The 19,623-nt window shown below is 45.4% G+C and overlaps 1 protein-coding gene across 1 annotated transcript in view; it reads left to right on the forward strand.

Annotated features, from left to right (window-relative positions):
- PHLPP1 (PH domain and leucine rich repeat protein phosphatase 1) overlaps positions 1–18,291 on the forward strand; it is a 252,203-nt gene extending 233,912 nt beyond the window's left edge. The window contains exons 14-18 of the mRNA XM_006837580.1: positions 4,548–4,678; positions 9,580–9,684; positions 13,198–13,392; positions 15,846–16,074; positions 17,143–18,291. Coding sequence (XP_006837643.1) covers positions 4,548–4,678; positions 9,580–9,684; positions 13,198–13,392; positions 15,846–16,074; positions 17,143–18,291 — 1,809 coding nt within the window. The remainder of the gene's footprint in view (positions 1–4,547; positions 4,679–9,579; positions 9,685–13,197; positions 13,393–15,845; positions 16,075–17,142) is intronic.
- Positions 18,292–19,623: the final 1,332 nt, after the last annotated feature.

The raw sequence follows: 19,623 nt of genomic DNA on the forward strand, positions 1-19,623 counted from the left end.
TCTCCTTCTGTGACTCTCCTTCTGTGACTTTCCTTCGTGGTTCTCCTTCTGTGACTCTCCTTCTGTGACTTTCCTTCGTGGTTCTCCTTCTGTGACTCTCCTTCTGTGACTTTCCTTCGTGGTTCTCCTTCTGTGGCTCTCCTTCTGTGACTTTCCTTCGTGGTTCTCCTTCTGTGACTCTCCTTCTGTGACTTTCCTTCGTGGTTCTCCTTCTGTGACCCTCCTGTGGTTTTCTTCCTTTTTAATCACAGCTGCTATGTCTTAGACAGAGGTTTTGTTGTTGACTTTCTTTTGGGGGGGGGGGTGTAGGAGGAGGAGGAACATCAAGTACCCTAAATTTATGTACAAAGTGTAGATTTTGGCAGTCCTGGACAGATGGTATTACTGAAAAAAAGTACTCATTATGTTATTAGAACTCTGAGTTGGTATTTTAGGGTTTTTTCCATATGAGGACATTTTAAGTTGCTGCATAAGTATTTACATACATTTTAACCATCCAAAAGAAATTTCCTGACCAAAATAGTTGTAGCATCTCAAATGATGAGTGTGTTGTTGTTGTTGTTTAGTGCCATCGAGTCGGTTCCAACTCATAGCGACCCTGTTTAGGGTTTCCGAAGAGCACCTGTAGTTAGTCTAGTGCAGATACACATATGAAAACCTTTCTTTATAAACTGAGCCTTAAAGAGTGTTCTCATGTAAAAGAAATAATTCTATTCCTAGGTTGAGATATCCCAGCTTATATGAAAATTTTGCTTAAGTTAATAGCCCTAGATTATATTCATATTGCTTCTCAGGAAAAAGAAAAAAACCTTGAAAATTAAGTGCAATTATTGTAAAGTATCTCTTAAGAGTTATTAAGATCATTGCAAGTATAAAAATTTAGCAGATAATGGAATCAAAGAGTTATAAGAGTGGTGTGCAGGAAGTCCCCCACTTCGTGGTGTATTCGAGTCACAAAGAACCATCTCTTCTATTATGCATCTGATTAGTAATATGTGGACTGTAGGATCAGCACTGGTCTGTGAACCACAAGGTCAGCAGTTCAAACCCACCAGCTGCTCCTTGGAAACCCTATCTATACAAGGTGACTATGAGTTGGAACTGAATTGACGGCACTTAACGAGTAATATTTACGCTAAAGTGTTGCAGGCACACTTGGCTGACATCATCACTCCCAGATGTCCACTCACAGATGGTGATTGTTAAGGTGAATGCCCCCAACACTGCTCTATAGCAGGCTGTGACAGCTTTTTAAAAACCAGGTATTCACCTTGGGAATGTAGCCCCTCATAGGCTGGGGACTACCTGTATTTGACTGCCTACTATTCTCCAAGGCACCTTATCTTAATACAAGAAAGGAAAGTGCTTACTCATAATTTTGCTACCAAAGCTTTAAAAACAATTATTCCGTTACTTGCAAGGACAAATAAATCTCATTTAAATATGTTCACTAAAATGTGTCCCCCACAAAAAAGCTTTAAAAACTAGACCATTTTCCATGTTTTCCTAAAACTGAGACCATATGCACTCTATGTTGTGGTTATTGTTGTTGTTATGTGCCGTGGAGTCGGTTCTGACTCATAGCGACCCTGTACAGGGTTTCCGAGGCTGTAAATCTTTACGGGAGCAGAAAGCCTCTTCTTTCTCTCACGGAACAGCTGGTAGTTTCTAACTGCTGATCTTGCGGCTCACAGCCCGATTCGTAACCACTACGCTACCAGAGCTCCTTATGTTGGTGTTGTTATAAGGTGCTGTCAAATTGGTTCTGACTCATAGTAGCCCAGTTATAGGGTTTCCAAAGAGTGGCTGGTGGATTTGTACCATTGCCCTGTGGTTAGCAATCCAGTGCTGAGCCTACAGTGCCATCCGAGGACTCCTGTGCATTCTATAGTCTTGGATAAAATTTAGGTCTAGCCTTTTCTATTATCGTGACTGCCAGTCACCAATTTTTGTACTTGGACAGGGAGGTTATAAATAAGTTGTCAATAGAAAACAGTATTTTTTTAGAATATTCTGATGAGCCCAAATAGACCCAAAGTTTTCTTCTGTTCCTTAATATTGTAATCTTCATTGTTGTTTAGCCTTTTCAAAATTAGTCTTCGAAATTTAATTTCTGTGTACTTACTGGAGCAGATTCCGATCCTTTATAAAATACAGACCTTCCTCTGGACTCAGCTGGAGAGGTAGTCAGTGTCCCAGGAGCGTCCATGGGTGTAGTGCTCAAGTCCCCGTCCTCAGGGTCTGTCCACTGAAGAGACAGCAGTTGTTCCCAGTCAGTGACGTCTTCAGAACCTTTTTGAAGTCTTTTTAAACAGGTGCAATAAATGTGTGACATACATAGTGAATGGAAGTTGTATTTTGGGATTTAAACATTTTATTAGGAACTTCTTTATCAAATGTTCAAGTTATTTTGGCTTCTGGATTCTGTTACTGGATGAAGAACATCTTCTAAAGTATTAAAAATTCCCTTCAGGAGATTGTTTTCATGTCTGTGCTAGGTGGTCCTGGACTCATCTCTAGTATCTGAATTACTTTAAGTTCTAAATGGAAGGTAAGGTACGTTTAATATGTATGCCATGCTCTTGAGGATGATGGTGACCGGAAGTTGAATATCACTTGGAATGGAACCCTGTTTGTTGCTGTAGTTAGATGGAGAATGAGAATATCAGCTGTTAGAAAGACATACCACACATGGGGAAAGGCTGGGTTCAACTGGATGCAAGAGCAGGGATCACTTCCTTGGAAAGTCAGATCAGAGGCAGGTGGGTGTCAGTGTGTGGAGTAGCTGACGTGGTGAGCTCCAGAGGTCACGTAGGCGTCGGTGACACACATCCAGGAACCAGGAGCAGCAGCAATATGGTCATGTAATCTGGTTAATCATAGTTATTTAGAAAACTGAGTTGGAGAGCCCTGGTGGTCCAGTGGTTAAGCACTTGACTGCTACCCAGAAGGATGATTAGGGTTTGAACCACCAGGTGCACCACAGGAGAAAGATGTGCCAATCTACTTTCGTAAAGATGAGTGTCTTAGAAACCTGTAAGGCCGCCCTGCACACATCGCAGGCCCTCTGGGAGCTCATGTGTTTGAAAGGTGTCACTTTGCAGACTTGCCTGGCTTTCTGTCCTGATGTTACAGTGTTCTCATAGACAAAAGTAATGATTTAAATAGCAATTTAATTTTCCCTCACTGCTTCTGTTTGAGAACAAGGATATAAAACAGTTCATGTGAAAGCATTGTATTGCTTGAAGTGAGTTGAGAATATAGTTCTTCAAAAATACAGCTTTTCATTTTACCCAGCACGTCCCTCCCCAAGAGCCCTAGTGGCACAGTAATAAAGCACTTGACTGCGAACCGAAAGGTCAGCAGTTGGAACCCAGCTATTCCATGGGAAAGAGATGTGGCAGGGTACTTGTGTGAGGATTTACTGTAGAAACCCTATGGGACTAGTCTGCTCTGTTCTATAAAGTCACTATGTGTCAGAATGGACCTGAAGGCAATAGTTTCATGTTTGCGGGGAGGCTGCCCCTCCCCTAACTGATGATCTTTGCAGGAGCAGAAAGCCTCATCTTTCTTCCACCCTCCCCACACCCCAATTGATGTTAGATTTGAATTCTTCAAGAGTTTTTTGGAATAAGAGGAAGATTTTTTATTTTCATATATAAACTTCTAACTTACTTAGAAACAATTCCCCTCTTCAGACCATCTTGAGATTTTTAATAGGCTGTGTCAGCATTTTCTTCTGTTACCATTTGAGCACATTCAAGCCGTGTACAGACAGTTGGAGTCCCTTCCACTCACTGTTAGGAGTTGAGGGGTACACGTGACAGTTTGTCAGTCACCCTTACTCGTGTGCCTGATACCGTTTGCATAGTTCCGGCATTACCCAGTTAAGCTTTACCTAGTTTTCTAGAGAGGTGAGGGAGGTGTGCTCCGTTTGCAGACACTGTATCATGTTTGTTCTCATTTGTGTTGTTGCCCTTTTGTATTTCTTTTCTAAGTCAGATTAGGTAAGACCTGTTGGACAGTCAGGGTACCGCTGAGTACCTCAAGGGTGGGATTTATATGTGATTTGCCCCATTATTTCCTTCTTCGCTTTTTTATTCAGCTTCTTCTGCCGTGTCTTTTATTTTGAATGTTTGTTCCCCCCTTTGCCTCATTTTGCATGTTTTGTTATTTATTTTTTGTTTTACTTAAAGTCCTGATTAAGTTGCATTTTGATGTTTTCTATCTCTCAATGGACAAAGCCAGTTCAGAAACGTCATGAGCAATAGAAATACTTATCCTTAGGGTTTGTCCAGTTAGTGCTTCATTTTAATTTAAAGAAATAAACTTAAAAGAGCAAAGATGGGAAGAATAAAGACCATGAGCTTTATTCATGTGTTATATATAGGAAGTAAAAAAATCTTACAGCATTCTGTCTTCACATTGATGGCCGAGAAACCGGCAGAAGTCTTTTCTGCATTTGACCTGGCTTCTGCAGAGAAGTCTCAAATGGCCTGAACAACTCCACTATTCCGTCTCTCTCTTGTGTCCACTTATCCCCTCAGTGCGTGGACCTGAGCTGTAATGAGCTCAGTGAAGTCACTTTACCAGAAAGCCTGCCTCCAAAGCTGCAAGAACTGGACCTGACTGGAAACCCCCGACTCGCCCTCGATCACAAAACCCTGGAATTGCTGAAGTAAGTATTGTTTGGGGAGAGGCTGTAGCCAGCCCATCATTGTTCACTGGACAGTGGAATTTATAACTGAGTAACAACATTAAGCATCTATTGCTTTCTGAGCTGGGTCTGCACATATGTGAAGTGCGGTGATTTGAAGGCCTTTAGGTCACTGATGTTGTTGTTTGATCTGTATAGATAAGGTTTCCAAGGCTGTACATCTTTCCAGGAGCAGAAATCATCTTTCTCCCATGGAGCGACTGGTGGGTTTAAACTGTCAACCTTGTGGTCTGCAGCCCACTGCTTATAGTGCAGAGCCAACACAGCCCCCTTAGGTCACTAGAGTGGAGGGCAAAAAGGGTTTCAAATAGTCATAGACTCACATGTCCTTTTGAGACAGCACCCAGACAAACAGAGAACGCATCCGGAACAGTATGAAGAGGAGAACAAGCTGCAGAAGAGTCCGTGCAGACCTAGACAGCTGAGGCTTACACCTGCATCTCAGTAGTTACTGGTACTATAGTGGGGTGACCTCATGGAAGCATTGAGAAAGGAGTTTTGAAAGAGATGCATAAAGTGGGGGAATTAATCACGTAGAATTAATAACCTAGAATAATCCAGGTTATTTTAACAAAACTGAGGGTGCAGGGTAGATATCACTAATGTTGATGTTTTAGGAAAACTGGGCTCATGGATATTACTTACTAGTTCTTGATGTTGATAGCAAATTGTCGGTTAGAATTTGTGATTTCAAAGGGTAAAGCTGCCCTCCTCATTGGAGTCCTGGTGTGGCACTGTAGGATAAAGCACTGGACCACAAGGTTGGTTCAAATCACAAGGTTGGCGGTTCAAACTCACCAGCCGCTCCTTGGAAACCCTATACAGGGTCGCTGTGAGATGGGGATGACTCAACGGCACTTAATGACAACAGGGTCTTTAAAAATAATAGTGTACAACTATACTTATCAACTTGAAAAATATCTAAGTATAATATTAAGTGCAGCAGATTTGCCTAATGCAGTACATAGTTTGATTTCTTGAAAACAGTTGTCCTCTGTAGCAAAGTTTTAAGTTTCTAAAAATATTCATACTTAAACCTTAAACTATTAAAAAAAAATATTTTCATATTGAAAAATTTTCTATTGAAATAATTACTATAAAGTAATCATGAATGTGGTTTCATTTTAGTAACAGTACCAGTCATATTTCTTATATTTTGGTGTGAAGATAAAATGGCTTGGATGCATGTTCATGATATAATTAGGAAAAAGATATAAAGCCATCTACCGTATTTTTTATATAATTAGTGCTACGTAATTTTTGCAGAACTCATAATCCCTTCATGCATTAGCTTCTGATACACACTATGCATGTTACATATGTGTGCCCATTATTTGCATAGACATGTTATTTATGAGAATATGATATATAGAAAGATTCCACTATGATATATGCATGAAAGAAAATCTGTGTGTCAACTTCTCGACGATGAGCATCCATTCCTGGTGTGAGCATTGGTGGACCATCACGTACTCACAGATGAACAAAGGTAGCAACCAACAGTGAACCCAGAGTACTCTCGCACAAAAACCTTACCTTCTGCTTAGCATCTAGAAGCTTGCGGGTTCTGAATTACCAGGAAGATACCCACATCTAATGTGTTCCTTGTGCTGCTGGTTCTCAGAGAGCCAAGAGTATGGGCCTATGGCGGCCCTCACACAGGCTGAGCTCCGCTCTGGAAGACGCTCTCAGACTTGTTGCAAAATGTACAGGAGTGAATGTTCCGGTCACCTCAAATGCTGCCCAGCTCCACTGGCTTCGGCTGGGCCAGGAATGAAAAGTCGTTGCTTACACTAGAAAGGATTGTGAGTGATTTTAAGGCTAGGAAATGGGATTGTTTGTTTGAAGGCTCTGAATTCTGTATCTATGTTTATGTATTTCTTAGTATCATTAATATCACTTACCAAGTATAAATTTTGCTGAAGATAATTTAAAAATAGTTGCAGCAGTGTGTCCACAGGGAACTGCCAGATGCAGAGGAGATCTTAGAACAAGAAACAGCAAATACCAGAAAGACATTTACCTGTGTTTTATTGCCAATGCAAAGGCATTCAATGGTGTATATTATAAAAATGTATGTGAAAAATGGGAATTCCAGAACACTTAATTCTGCTCATGCAGAACCTGTTTATAGAACAAAACGTCTGTATACAGATTCCAACAGAACAAGGGGATACTGCTTGGTTTAAAACCAGGAAAGATGTGCTTCAAGATTCTATCCTTTCTTCAGACTTACTCAGTCTGTATGTTGAGTTTATAATCCAAGAAGCTAGACTATAGAACAATCCAAAGAAGAATATGGCTTCAGAATCTGAAGACTCATTACCAACCTGCGATCTGCAAATGACAACAACCTTGCTTGCTGGAAGCAAAGAAGGCTTGCATCATTTACTCATCAAGATTAGACTACAACCGATAGTGTGGATTAAACCTCCACACAAAGAAAAAATCCTCACAACTGGACCAATAAGCAACATCATGATAAATGCAGAAGAAACTGAACTTGTCAATGATTTCATTTTACTTGGATCCACAATCCACACCCATATAGAAGCTGCAGCCAAGAATTCACAAGATATATTAAATTGGGCAAAGATTTCACTGTCAAAGCTAAGGTGTGCCAGACCCAAACCATGGTATTTTCAGTCACCTCATATGCTTATGAAAGCTGGATAATGAATAAGGAAGACTGTAGAAGAATCCATGGTGTTGGTGAAGAATATTACATGTGCCATGGACTGCCCAAAGAATGAACAATCTTTGGAGAAGTACAGCCAGAATGCTCCTTAAAAGCAAAGGTGGCAAGACTTCATCTCATGTTCTTTGGACACGTTAGCAGAAGAGACCAGACCCTGGAGAAAGGACATCATGCTTGCTAAAGAAAGGGTCAGGAAAAAAAAAGAGGAAGAAGGAAGACCCTTAGTAAGATGGGCTGATATAGCAGCTGCAAACATCGCAATGGTTGTGCGGAAGATGCAGGAGTGGGGTGCTGCTGTTGTACACAGAGTCGCTGTGAATCAGGACTCTTTCGACAGTCCCAACAAAAACACACGTGAAAGACACAAATGCTGTTAGAAATAAGCCTTCATTGTTTTTCCTTAGCATATATGACGGTGTATGCCTCAAGAACCCCATTGCATTCTGGACCATTTTAGATGGATAAAATGTGGTGAGAGCTCATATGGAGAGCAAATAATGATGGGACTGTAGCTAGAATAAGGAGCTCTAGTAGCGTCGTTGTTGTTACGAATCGGGCTGCGAACTGCAAGATCAGCAGTTCGAAACTACCAAGCTGCTCCCCAGGAGAAAGATGAGGCTTTCTGTTCCCTTAAAGATTTACATCCTCGGAAACCCTGTTCAGGGTCGCTATGGGTCAGAACCGACTCGGCGGCACTTAACAACAACAACAATAGCTAGAATGCTTGTTAGAAGCAAGGATGGTGAGACTTCATCATGGTACTTAGGATATGTTATCAGGAGGGACCAATCCCTGGGAAAGGATATCATGATGATGAAGTGGATGGTCAGCAAAAAAGAGGAAGACCTTCAACGACATGGACTGACACAGTGTAATAGTGGACTCAAAAACACCTACTACTATGACGGTGGTACTGGACTGTTGTTGTTAAATGCCATTGAACCTGCAGTTCGGTGCTTATCCTACAGCGCCACACCAGGACTCTCAAAGGTTAGAACATTGGAAGTCCTGTGAGGCCATAATGCTCTGCCATCTAGGGTCGCTTTCAGTTGGAATTGACTTGACAGTACAGAACAGCCACCATTTCTTAACGTTACTCTTTTGCTTTGTAAGTTTTATGATATTTTTCATTGCAGCACGGATGGCTATAAAAAGAACTAGATGCTTCAGGAGACGATAAATCCTGTGTTGTGGTTGTTAAGTGCAGTAGTCAGTTCCAACTCATAGCTACCCTCTGTAGGTTTCTGAGGAGTGGCTGGTGGATTTGAACCCCCAACCTTGTGATTAGCAGTTCATTGCTTATCCTACAGCGCCACACCAGGACTCCATATTTGATAAATGGTTGAAGGTTTGCTGTGCATGGAAATTGGATTTGGAAATGAACTGTTGAGAATTCTCTCACATCAACTACACACAATATGAATGGCTTCAATTTTGTCCTTTTCCAACCCGGGTTTTCATATTTGAAGAAGACGCCCTCCTCCCGCCTCCCCCCACCCCCCCTACACACACACAAAATAAAAAAACCCACAAAAAAACGTGCTGCTGTGGAATTGATTCCAACTCCTGGCGGCACATAGGGTTTCCAAGGATATAAAACTTTACAGAAGCAGAATGTCACATCTTGCACCTTCAAAACAACTGGTGGGTTTGAACAGACAGTTAGCAACAAAGGCAATTGCTTAAACACTGAGCCACCAGACTCTCTTAAATCCATCAAACTTGATGCTTCAATTTTGTTTTCTCGAGCCAAGGGTGAGACTAGACCTATTCATTGTCAGTAGACCAGCCATCTGGTATGATTGGTATACAAGTGGTAGAGTGATGCTAGCATCAGCTCGTTTTCCTGCCCTATCTATATTTCCCTTGATTTTTATTGTTAAGTGCTATTGAGTCAATTCTGACTCATAGCTACCCTGTATAGGGTTTCTGAGGAGTGACTGGTAGGTTTGAACCACCACCATGCAGTTCAAATCGACCTGGTAGTTCAGTGCTATAGCGCCACACTTAGGCTTCCTGGGTTTTATTAGCAAGATAAATATTTCCATGCACGAAACCTGGAAGTCAGTGCTTAGTACTGAGTGCCCCACAGGTGGCTCTCTCGTCTCAGGTGAAGGGAAGCATCGCTCTTGGTTGGTTTTAATGATTCCTCTCTCTCATCTAGCAACATTCGCTGTTTCAAGATTGACCAGCCCTCCGCAGGAGATGCGTCAGGAGCCCCAGCAGTGTGGAGTCACGGCTACACCGAAGCTTCTGGAGTGAAAAATAAGTAAGTTGGGCGGAGCTTAGAGCAGGAACTGCCTCACTTCTCTGTAGTTGCTGTGTGCTGGCCAGTTGCTTCTGTGTCATAGCGACACAGTATAGGCTTTCTGAGGAACAGTTGGTGGGATTGAACTCCTGACCCAATGCTTTTCCTGCAGCAGGGCCTCACTTCTCTAGTGGGGTGAAAACAAACCCAGCACTCAGGCGCATACTTTTCTCACATCAAATTATATGAGGATGTTCCCCAAAGTGAGGCCCCTCCAAGGCTTCTCTGTTTGAACACGGAGCTAAGGCCCTGCTTGGCATGACATACTCCCTCCTTGTGAGAGAGGTTGCTAGGATACAGTGTAACTGACCCAGTATACTTCGGGAGACTCCGGTGTTTGCAGAAGGCCTGAGTATTGAAATGCATCCCTGCTCTTTTGAAAGCCTCTTTATCTTTCTCTGAAGCTGTTTACCAAGCAAGACAGGGATCATATTAAAGGGAAGTGGCCTTGATTGCCGGTATTCCAGATCACTTACGTGACTGACTAGTCAGGAGCTCTGTGGAGCTGGGAGCCCTTGGATGTCCACTCGCTCCTCGCCTCCCTGACAGGCCCTGCTCTTCTGAGTTCGTGTTCTTCCCCATCCTCAGCCCACTCTCTGTCCTAGCTATGAATGCTGATCTTCCTGAGAATGGTAACCCAGCTCGCCAGACAAGTTGTTGTTTTTAGGTGTCAATGTTGATGCGGAGCAACCATGCATATAACAGCTCTATGAAGAAACTCATTAGGAAGAAGTGCTAATAATAACTTGTGTTGAAGTGCCATTGAGTTGGTTCCGACTCAAGGCAACCCTGTATAAAATTTCCGAGGAGTGGTTGGGGATTTGAACCGCCACCCTTGCAGTTTGCAATCCAGTGCTTATCATACAGTACCACTCGAAGCCTCCTAGAAAGTAAAACACCCAGTTGTTATTGAGGCCACTCTAGCTCCTGACAATCCACTATCGGAGTTATTTGCTAGTTGACAGCAATAAAGTGAGCCACATGAATATTTTGGTTCCCTGTGCATGAAAGTACTGTTTACACTGTATAGAGCCTATTGGGGTGCAGTAGCATTATGATAAGGTTTGAATGCTGTGCGAATGACCAATGCGTGGCAGGTACAGAGTGAGCACTGTTGGAAGAATGGGCTGAGTCAGCCCAGGGTGACCCCAAACCTTCAGTTGTAAGTGTGCAGTAGCTCACTGTCTGTGAAGTGCAGTGAAGCAAGGTTTACCTGTATAGGAAGTCCCCACTCTGAGATAACTGTAATTGTGAGCCACACTTACAGCCATCTGTTCTGGGCTTTTTGTGTACCTCTTGTCAGTAGTAGTATGGGCCACACACACCATCACAGCACATATTTTGCTGATGTGGTCTTTCTCATGTCAACCCCAAGAGGTGGTACCCTCAGCTGGTTCTCCAGTGTTTTGTGTTTGCATTGTGGCTACAGAGGGAAGTTAAACCGGTAGCTAGCTGCTTGCCCTCCTGAGGGTCCCTTACTCAAGTCTCGGAGGATGTCTGCTCTTCTCCTCCTCGCCCTCCCTCTTGGGTCTTCTCTGACTCTTGGGAAACCCCATGCAGGGAGCTGCCCTAGGAAAATTGAGGTTGTTACTCAGACTGAAAAACAAACAGGAAGAAGGTTCAAAGGAAAAGAAGTCTTAAGAATGATCATGACTGTACTTTTTCTAAAAGTACATGATTTCCTTTCTTTAAAAAAAAAAAAAACACCACCACATAACTGCTTTCTGACTAGGAAGGGATTATAGGAGAAAGACAGAAGTATAAAGTGATTCAATATGAAACTTTATTTCATTCCAAACTGCCATGTAATTTAGGGGCTTGGTTTTCCTTAATGAATGGGGACAAGGGTTTCAGAGCCCTGGAATCCGAGCTGACCCGAGACTCCTTGCGATGCCCCTTGGGCAGTTATTCAACTTCTTGCCTAATTTTCTCATCTGTAAAATGGTACTAAAAATAGTACCTAATTCATAGGGTTGGTGTAAGGATTCTAGGAGTTACCGGAGACTGTGTTCTCGGTGCTTAGAGTATGCGTACCCACTACTATTATTAACGATAATGGTTATGATCATTTTTCGAATCTCAAATAGTAGATTTCTGGTAGCGTAGTGGTTACGAATCGGGCTGCTAACCTCAAGGTCAGCAGTTCGAAACTTCCAGCTGTTCCATGGGAGAAAGATGAGACTTTAAAGATTTACAGCCTCAGAAACCCTGTACAGGGTCACTATGAGTTGGAACCGACTCCACGGTACTTAACAACAACAGCATGTTCCAAACAAGCTGAAGCCCACTACCATGAAGTGAGTTCCTGCTCGTATCCACCCCAGTGGACAGTAGAACTGCCCCATAGAGTTTTCCAGGCTGTAATCTGTACAGATGTGACAGCTACATCATTCTCCCACAGAGTGACTAGTAGAATACAGCCACCAACCTCTCAGTTAGCAACCGAGCACTTCACCCAGGACTTTTAACCAGTTCTCCCTAATTCAGTTACGGCTGAGGAAGCAAAACCCAAATAGACCCACATTTTAAAAATGTGAGTGAACCAGAAGAATGACCTGAATAGGAAAAATTACAGGTCAGAGACCTGCTAAAATCTTTATCTCCCTCTTAGAAATCAAGGATAGCACAGCAACCAAATCTCTTGCCTGTCAGATTCTGAACAGTGTCAAGTCGAAAGCAGCAATTGCCCCTCTCAAAAGATAGTGGACAACCCGGTCATGCCACTTTGATGGTATTTGGCTCTCCTTCCCGAGTGCTGACAACCATTCAGTCTCACATCCGGCCTGAAAGGAGGCCCTGTTCCAGGACTCCAGCCTGTGCTTTTTCCTGTTCAGGTTATCGTTTTAGGTCACCCAGATTTTAAGTATGCAGGTCTGTTCATCAGTCATGAATGAAAATTTTTAAGCAGGTTTCAAGCTATGCTTAACTACTGTGCCAGTCTTCTTGTTGTGACGTGCCGTCGAGTCGTTTCTAACTCCTAGCGACCCTGTATAGGGTTTCTGATGTGTGGCTGGTGAGTTTGAACCGCTGACCTTGCAGTTCAAACCAACCTCATGGTCCAGTTCTTACTCTATAGCACCACACCAGGATTCCTTTATTAGTTTACATACCGTAAAATGGCATATACAATATAGTCCACTCACCTTTTTTGGATATAGACCTTTAGTCTATAGCTCTGTAGGCTTTGATAAAATAATTGTGTGACCACCAGCACAAATCAAGAGAGAGAATCATTCCATGGCCCCTAAAACTCCCCCATGCCCCTTTGCTTTCAATTCTGCTCCCCACCCCATCCCTGATAGAAATTAGCAGGGATCTGTTTACCTATCTTTAATCTGTCAGAGTCAAGAAGTAAGAGACAAGGCCGTGTTGTTTGTCATAGTCTGAGTCTTTCAGCCCAGTGGGGTTGGCCGTGCCTAGGGATGGAGAAGGAAGGATGAGCGGACTTAGGCCACAAGCATTCCTGCTTTGCAGGTTGTGTGTTGCAGCTCTGTCGGTGAACAACTTCTGTGACAACCGGGAAGCCCTGTACGGTGTGTTTGATGGAGACCGAAACGTGGAGGTGCCCTATCTTCTCCAGTGCACCATGAGTGACATCCTGACAGAAGAGCTGCAGAAAACGAAGCACGAAGAAGACTACATGGTCAACACGTTCATTGTTATGCAGAGGTAACCTCATCCCTGCTGCCTGCTTGCTCTTCTCTGAGGGCTTGCCTCTATAAGAAAAACGGCTCCAGGCACGCTTGTTGCATGTGGACACGTTGCCAGAGCATCGGGGTGGGCTGCACTCCAGTGTGGTGTCCAGACAAGCTTGTGTGAGGTCTGGAGTTTAGTTCTCTTAGAACTAGACCTCACAATCCTGTCATGCTTCCAGATTGCTCCAGAGTGTTCACCCCATTCCCTGCTCCCCCAAATTAGGTGAAATCCAAACTCCCTTGAGCTTCCAACACCTGGGCTTCTGTTTGAAATGTAGTTGCTACCCCCTTGTGTACACCCTGATGAAATGCTTCCATTGGTTTGAAATAGTGGAAACCAATTAGCTTAGTGATGTTGAGATGGTCAAATTTTAGACTTAGGAGTCAAATTACTTTTCATATGTTGAGCCCACCCCTTATTACTCCAGACATTGTTGCTAGAAACTGGAGCCATTTCCTAAACCTTCTAGCTGCCACAGAGCCGTAGGACACTGTAGAGATACAGATGGTTGTTTGTGACTCTTCAGGCTTGTTTTTCTGTCAGGTACTGGCTCTGAAAGTTGTACAGGAGTTCCCTGTGTTTATATGTCATACCGCAAACACTTTGCTGAGGTGGACCAACCAGGAAGTGAGAAAGTGCGACAGTGCTTGAAAGGTCTTCTGTGATGATTTGCCAGAGGAAGTAGCTCTCTAACAAGGGTAGACATATCTGCTGTGGCTTGCTGGATCCCATCAGCCTTTAGAGTTATTCCTCAGAGCTCCATTGTGGCAGGCCCAGTGAGGAGTTCTGTGGCTCAGCTCAGCTCTTTCAGCCCTCAGCGTACCTACAACAGTCAGCCATCGGATAGTGACAGCAGCTAATACCCCGTGAACCTGGGATGTGTTCCAGCCATTGTTCTAAATACTTGACAAGAAATGGTACTCTGATTTTACTGATGAGAAACTGAGGTACAGAGAAGTGGAGTTAGGTGGAGTTAGGTAGAGCCAGGATTTGATCTGAAGCAGTAAGAGTGCAGACGATGTTCTCTCAACTTCTGAGTCTGTCTACGGTTACTGCCATTGTGTCCTGGGAGAAAGCAAACGTGCATCACTTATGGAGACAGTCACATACCACACCACACATGTGCCCTTAGACCCTCAGGCACAGACTGATGACTGGCACTGCCCGCTGTGCTGTCCACAAACACCACCCTGTTTCTGCCAAAAGAAAATCACTGTGCCTTGAAAAGAAGAAACGAGCGACTTGGCAAGTTCTAAAGCCAAACGTGACCATGAAAGTGCAGAAATTGGGAGTTCAGAGGTCCGAGTTGCAGGCCCATCTCCAGTGTCTTTGCGTACCTCTCATCCCACACATGTTAGTGGGGTGCAGGATATGTGGTGAGCTTTTGATCCCTCCTGGTAATCATGAGGTCCTGATTCGGGGGAGCAGGCAGCCCTGGTTTTGGTGTTGCCACTTGGTTCACTGCATCATGTCGTGTGAGCTGCCAGTGCCTGAGACGCTGCTTTTGTAAGACGGGGGATTGCATTAACCCAGCAGGTGTGGGGGTGGGAGGGCACTGCCCTTAGTGATTGCATTAACCCTGCTCCTGTACCACCAGAAACAGCAGGGGGGGGGCACTGCCCTTAGTGGGACGTGTTCTAGGACTTCCTTGCCCCTATTGGTTTTGGGAATTTGTGTTCCAATAGGTCTGTGAACTAAAGAGCCTAATGAAAGGGTAAATCACAAGTACTTTGCAGGTGGAATATTGTTAGAAGGTCCTGTGAGTGAATAGTCTAGAATAGACACTGGTCCACAAGGCATCACTGTGTTGGGCAAAGCATAGTGGGTCCAGTCTCTCACCAGCAAGCAAGCTCTAGAAGAGATGGGTGGTCAGCCATTTAGAAGTCCACACATCAGTGGGAGTGATACTTCAATTTAACCTGTTCTTATTGAAATGGATCCTTTGATCTTCCTGTCTTGAGAGCAGAGGGGACGACAAGAGGGGACACTGGAGTGGACAACAAGAAGAGGCACTGGACTGATAGGACAGCTGGTGTCAGAGTAGCCAACTGGACGTAGCGGTCCAGGGCCTCCTTTATTCCTGGTCAGCTCCTGTGGCTTCAGGGCGGGATGGGGAATCATATTGTCTTGTCTCCAGCAGCCATCACATTAGGGGTAAGTTAATTAAATGCCTGATCAAATATAGCAAGCTAAACGGATGATGTTCTATGTATCCTAGTGGCTCCTTGTGAGCAGGGTCAGTGACCACAGAGCCCCTAGCAGGCCTCTGAGAGGTGAGCAGGGCGCACTTGGATAAAAGCGAACGAGGGTGTTGGATTCCTCAGCTTCATTCCCCCAACCCTGCTCAGTGATGCACCGTGTTTCTGTGGAATTCACAGAACTGACATGTGATGTCTTATGTTGAAATTTTGCCCTTTGGATTCCAGGAAACTTGGAACTGCCGGGCAGAAACTTGGAGGTGCGGCTGTCCTTTGTCACATCAAGCATGACCCGGTGGATCCTGGAGGGTCCTTCACCTTGACCTCCGCTAACGTGGGCAAGTGCCAGGCAGTCCTGTGTCGGCATGGGAAACCGTTGCCTTTGTCCAGGTGGTATGTCATGAGCTGTGAGGAGGAGCTGAGGAGAATCAGGCAGCACAAGGCCATCGTCACGGAGGTGAGCAGAGGACAGTTTCCCTCAGGTCGGCCGGGAGGGCAAGTTCGGGGCAGAAGCAACTCAGGCCGCCCTTTCCTGTCAAGGACCCTTCTCTGAGGCTGATTCCATGTTTCTGTGTGAGAAGTCAAGTAATAAATTAGCATTTATCAGGTGCTGAGTCCTTCAAAGGCAAGACCCTATTTAGCAATCACAGACTCTTGCAAAGGCATAGGTTTGGTGATTGAGGGTACTGAAGTCATACTGCCCATATTCACATGCTAGCTCTGCCATGTGCGGGCACTGGCCTTTAAACCTCTGTCAGCCTCAGCTTCCCCATCTGCAAAGTGGGAATAATGAAGTATGTGTCTGCCCTATCTTATAAACCTAATGTAGGAAAACTGGGCAGGCCTGTGCAGATGTGGCCAGGTGTGGTTTGGTTCTGTACCTCCTGGGCTCCATGTAAGCAAGGCGGTCATCTTGCTACAAATGGTCCCAGACTTTAGCCCTTGACCGAAGTGGCATGAGCCCAAGTGTACAAAGTCAGGAGATCTCACCCACCACTAGGAAATCCCATTCATTGAGGAGATTCGAGTTGACCTGTCTTCTAGCTTGTGTGTTCTTGCTCAGTGAGTCACGCCCAGCTCTCCCCCTAGATGAGTGTGAGGTTGTTTGTAAACCTTCTGAAGTTTAAGCCGTGCCCATCTGCTCTGCTAGAACTTGAACTCTCAGTTGACAGGACTTGTTTCCACTCACTTGCCTGGTACATCTTTTCAGGAGTGGCTTGTTTGGGGAAAGGGGAACCTGAAGGTTTACAGCCAGAGCTAATCAGCCCGCTTGCTGTGTAAGGCTGGACCATGGCTTGCTTGAGGGATTAGAGACAGAGAAAGGGAATACCTGAAATCGTTCCTGTGCCCCTGCTCCTCACCTGTCCAACCCTACTGCCCAGGGCTCTCTGGTGGCTGGGGACACTGTCAGCTTGCAGAGTGGAGGCATCCTGTCCTTTGTGGACCCCTGGCTCTTCCCTGATGGCTGGGAGGCGATGGGAAGCCCCTCATGTGTGGGGTGTTAACTGTCTGGGCCCTTCTGCAGGACGGCAAGGTGAATGGAGTCACCGAGTCCACCCGCATCCTGGGCTACACCTTCCTCCACCCCAGTGTGATGCCACGCCCCTACGTGCAGTCGGTGACGTTGACGCCCCAGGACGAGTTCTTCATCCTCGGCAGTAAAGGACTGTGGGACAGCCTGTCCGTGGACGAGGCAGTGGAGGCGGTGAGGAACGTGCCTGACGCCCTGGCCGCCGCCAAGAAGCTGTGCACACTGGCCCAGAGCTATGGCTGCCACGACAGCATCAGTGCTGTGGTGGTGCAGCTTAACGTCACCGAGGACAGCTTCTGCTGCTGCGAGCTGGGGACCGGCGGGACCGTGCCACCACCCAGCCCAGGCCTCTTCCCCCCGTCGGTCAGCATGGTCATCAAGGAGCGACCGTCCGATGTGCTGGGCGTGCCCTCATCCAGCAGCGGCATGGCTTCTGAGATCAGCAGTGAGATCTCCACGTCTGAGATGAGCAGCGAGGTGGGCTCCACCGCCTCGGACGAGCCCGCCTCCGGAACCCTGAACGAGAGCAGCTCCGCCTACCCGAGCGAGCCCCGCTGCATGCTCCACCCCGTCTGCCTCTCCCACTCCTTCCAGCGCCAGCTGTCCAGCGCTACCTTCTCCAGCGCCTTCTCGGACAACGGGCTGGACAGTGACGACGAAGAGCCCATTGAGGGCGTCTTCAGCAATGGCAGCCGGGTGGAGGTGGAGGTGGACATTCACTGCGGCCGGGCCAAGGACAAGGAGAGGCCGCAGGGCCTGCTGCAGGTGCCGGCCGAGGCCAGCGATGAGGGCATTGTCATCAGCGCCAACGAGGATGAGCCAGGGCTGCCCCGGAAGGCGGACTTTTCTGGGGTGGGGACCATAGGTCGTCGGAGGGCTAATGGCTCAGTGGCACCCCAGGAAAGGAGCCACAACGTGATAGAGGTGGCCACGGACGCTCCACTCCGAAAGCCTGGCGGCTACTTTGCTGCCCCAGCTCAGCCGGATCCCGATGACCAGTTCATCATCCCCCCGGAGCTGGAAGAGGAAGTCAAGGAGCTCATGAAGCAACACCAAGAGCAGCAGCTGCCCCCGCCGCCCCCACCTCCGCAGCGGCAGTACCCGCTGGACCAGCTGCCGGACTATTACGACACGCCGCTATGATCCACTCTGAGCAGCACTGTTTCAATAAACGAACCCAAGAAGGCTGCATTGCAGTCTCCCAGGCTCACGTTCAACCAGGGCTTTTACTCCACCTCCCTCTCCCGGCTCCCTTCCCCAACCTGTCTTTGCAGCTAACGTGTAGGTTCTTTTTTTTTTTTTTTTTCTTTGCAGCTAACGTGTAGGTTCTTTTTTTTTTTTTTTCTTGTTCTTGGTTTTCTTCTTTTTTAAATGTAATTACCACTTTTCTTCTAGTGAGGCTTTACCGATATGATTTTAATTTGTTAGCTTCTTCCCCTAACATATCAAATGTGTAAAGACAAAGAACAAAAGGTTTAATATATTACAGAGTAGTACTTAATGATATTGGAATATTTGTTAAAACGACTTCTTGTTGTTTTGTTTGCTAGGCAGGGCAGGTTGTCAGTGCTAAATGAGTTTGTAAAATTGGATTCTGTATTGCTTTTGGGGAAAAGGCTTTTCTTTTCTTTTTTTTGTCTTGAAAATGACATTTGTAGAAAACGGAGACTAACTCCTAGGAGTTGCTTTACTCTGTCATGTGACGGAAGTCCCTGGGACGCACTAATTTTCTCTGAGAGAACAGTTGATTGAGACGTTTCTATTGTAAATAGCTCCGTGTTGTATAGTGATGCTGAAAACGTTTTGTAGTCTTGGCATAAGGACACAGTCTAAACAACTCACTCCCCTCTCCCTCCCCCTCAACCCCGACTCCTTCCCTTCCTCTAGTCCCTGCGGGATGAGCTTGAGCAGCTAGAACATTGCTCTTCATGAAGGGCATAGCTGGCAGTGAGAAGGAAGCCCCCCCCCCCAACCTCCTTCTACTTCCCCCTCCCCAAACCACTCCTTGACTTTGAGACACTTTTTCTTTGTGTCCCTTACTGCTGCCACAATCAGCATGACTGTTTAGGGTTCATCTACATCATTTACATACCAAGAGTTCTATGAAAGCAGAATGCACAAATAAGCAGGTCATAATTTTTGTTATAATAAATATAAAATTTACAATGATCAGACCCATCTGTGTTTGTCTCAGTGGCCAGATGTGTCTTGCAAACCATCAAAGCCATCTTAAGTTTGAGATGAGTGGATAGAATATTGGGGTTATCAGTTGTTTCTGATTTTTTTTTTTTAAGGGGAAAACGCCCAACCTGTAGTGACATTAGTCTTCTGACTTGCAGCAGAAATCGCTGATCAAATAGCTTTCTCTCTCTGTGTTATTATGTAGGGAGGATACTAAAGGGGAACTAGATAGAGGCTGCACAGGGGAGATCCCAGGGTAGGGATCCTGAAGGGGAACTAGATAGAGGCTGCACA

The sequence above is a fragment of the Chrysochloris asiatica genome, unplaced genomic scaffold (genome assembly GCF_000296735.1).
Source record: "Chrysochloris asiatica unplaced genomic scaffold, ChrAsi1.0 scaffold00021, whole genome shotgun sequence".
Classification (NCBI taxonomy): domain Eukaryota; kingdom Metazoa; phylum Chordata; class Mammalia; order Afrosoricida; family Chrysochloridae; genus Chrysochloris; species Chrysochloris asiatica.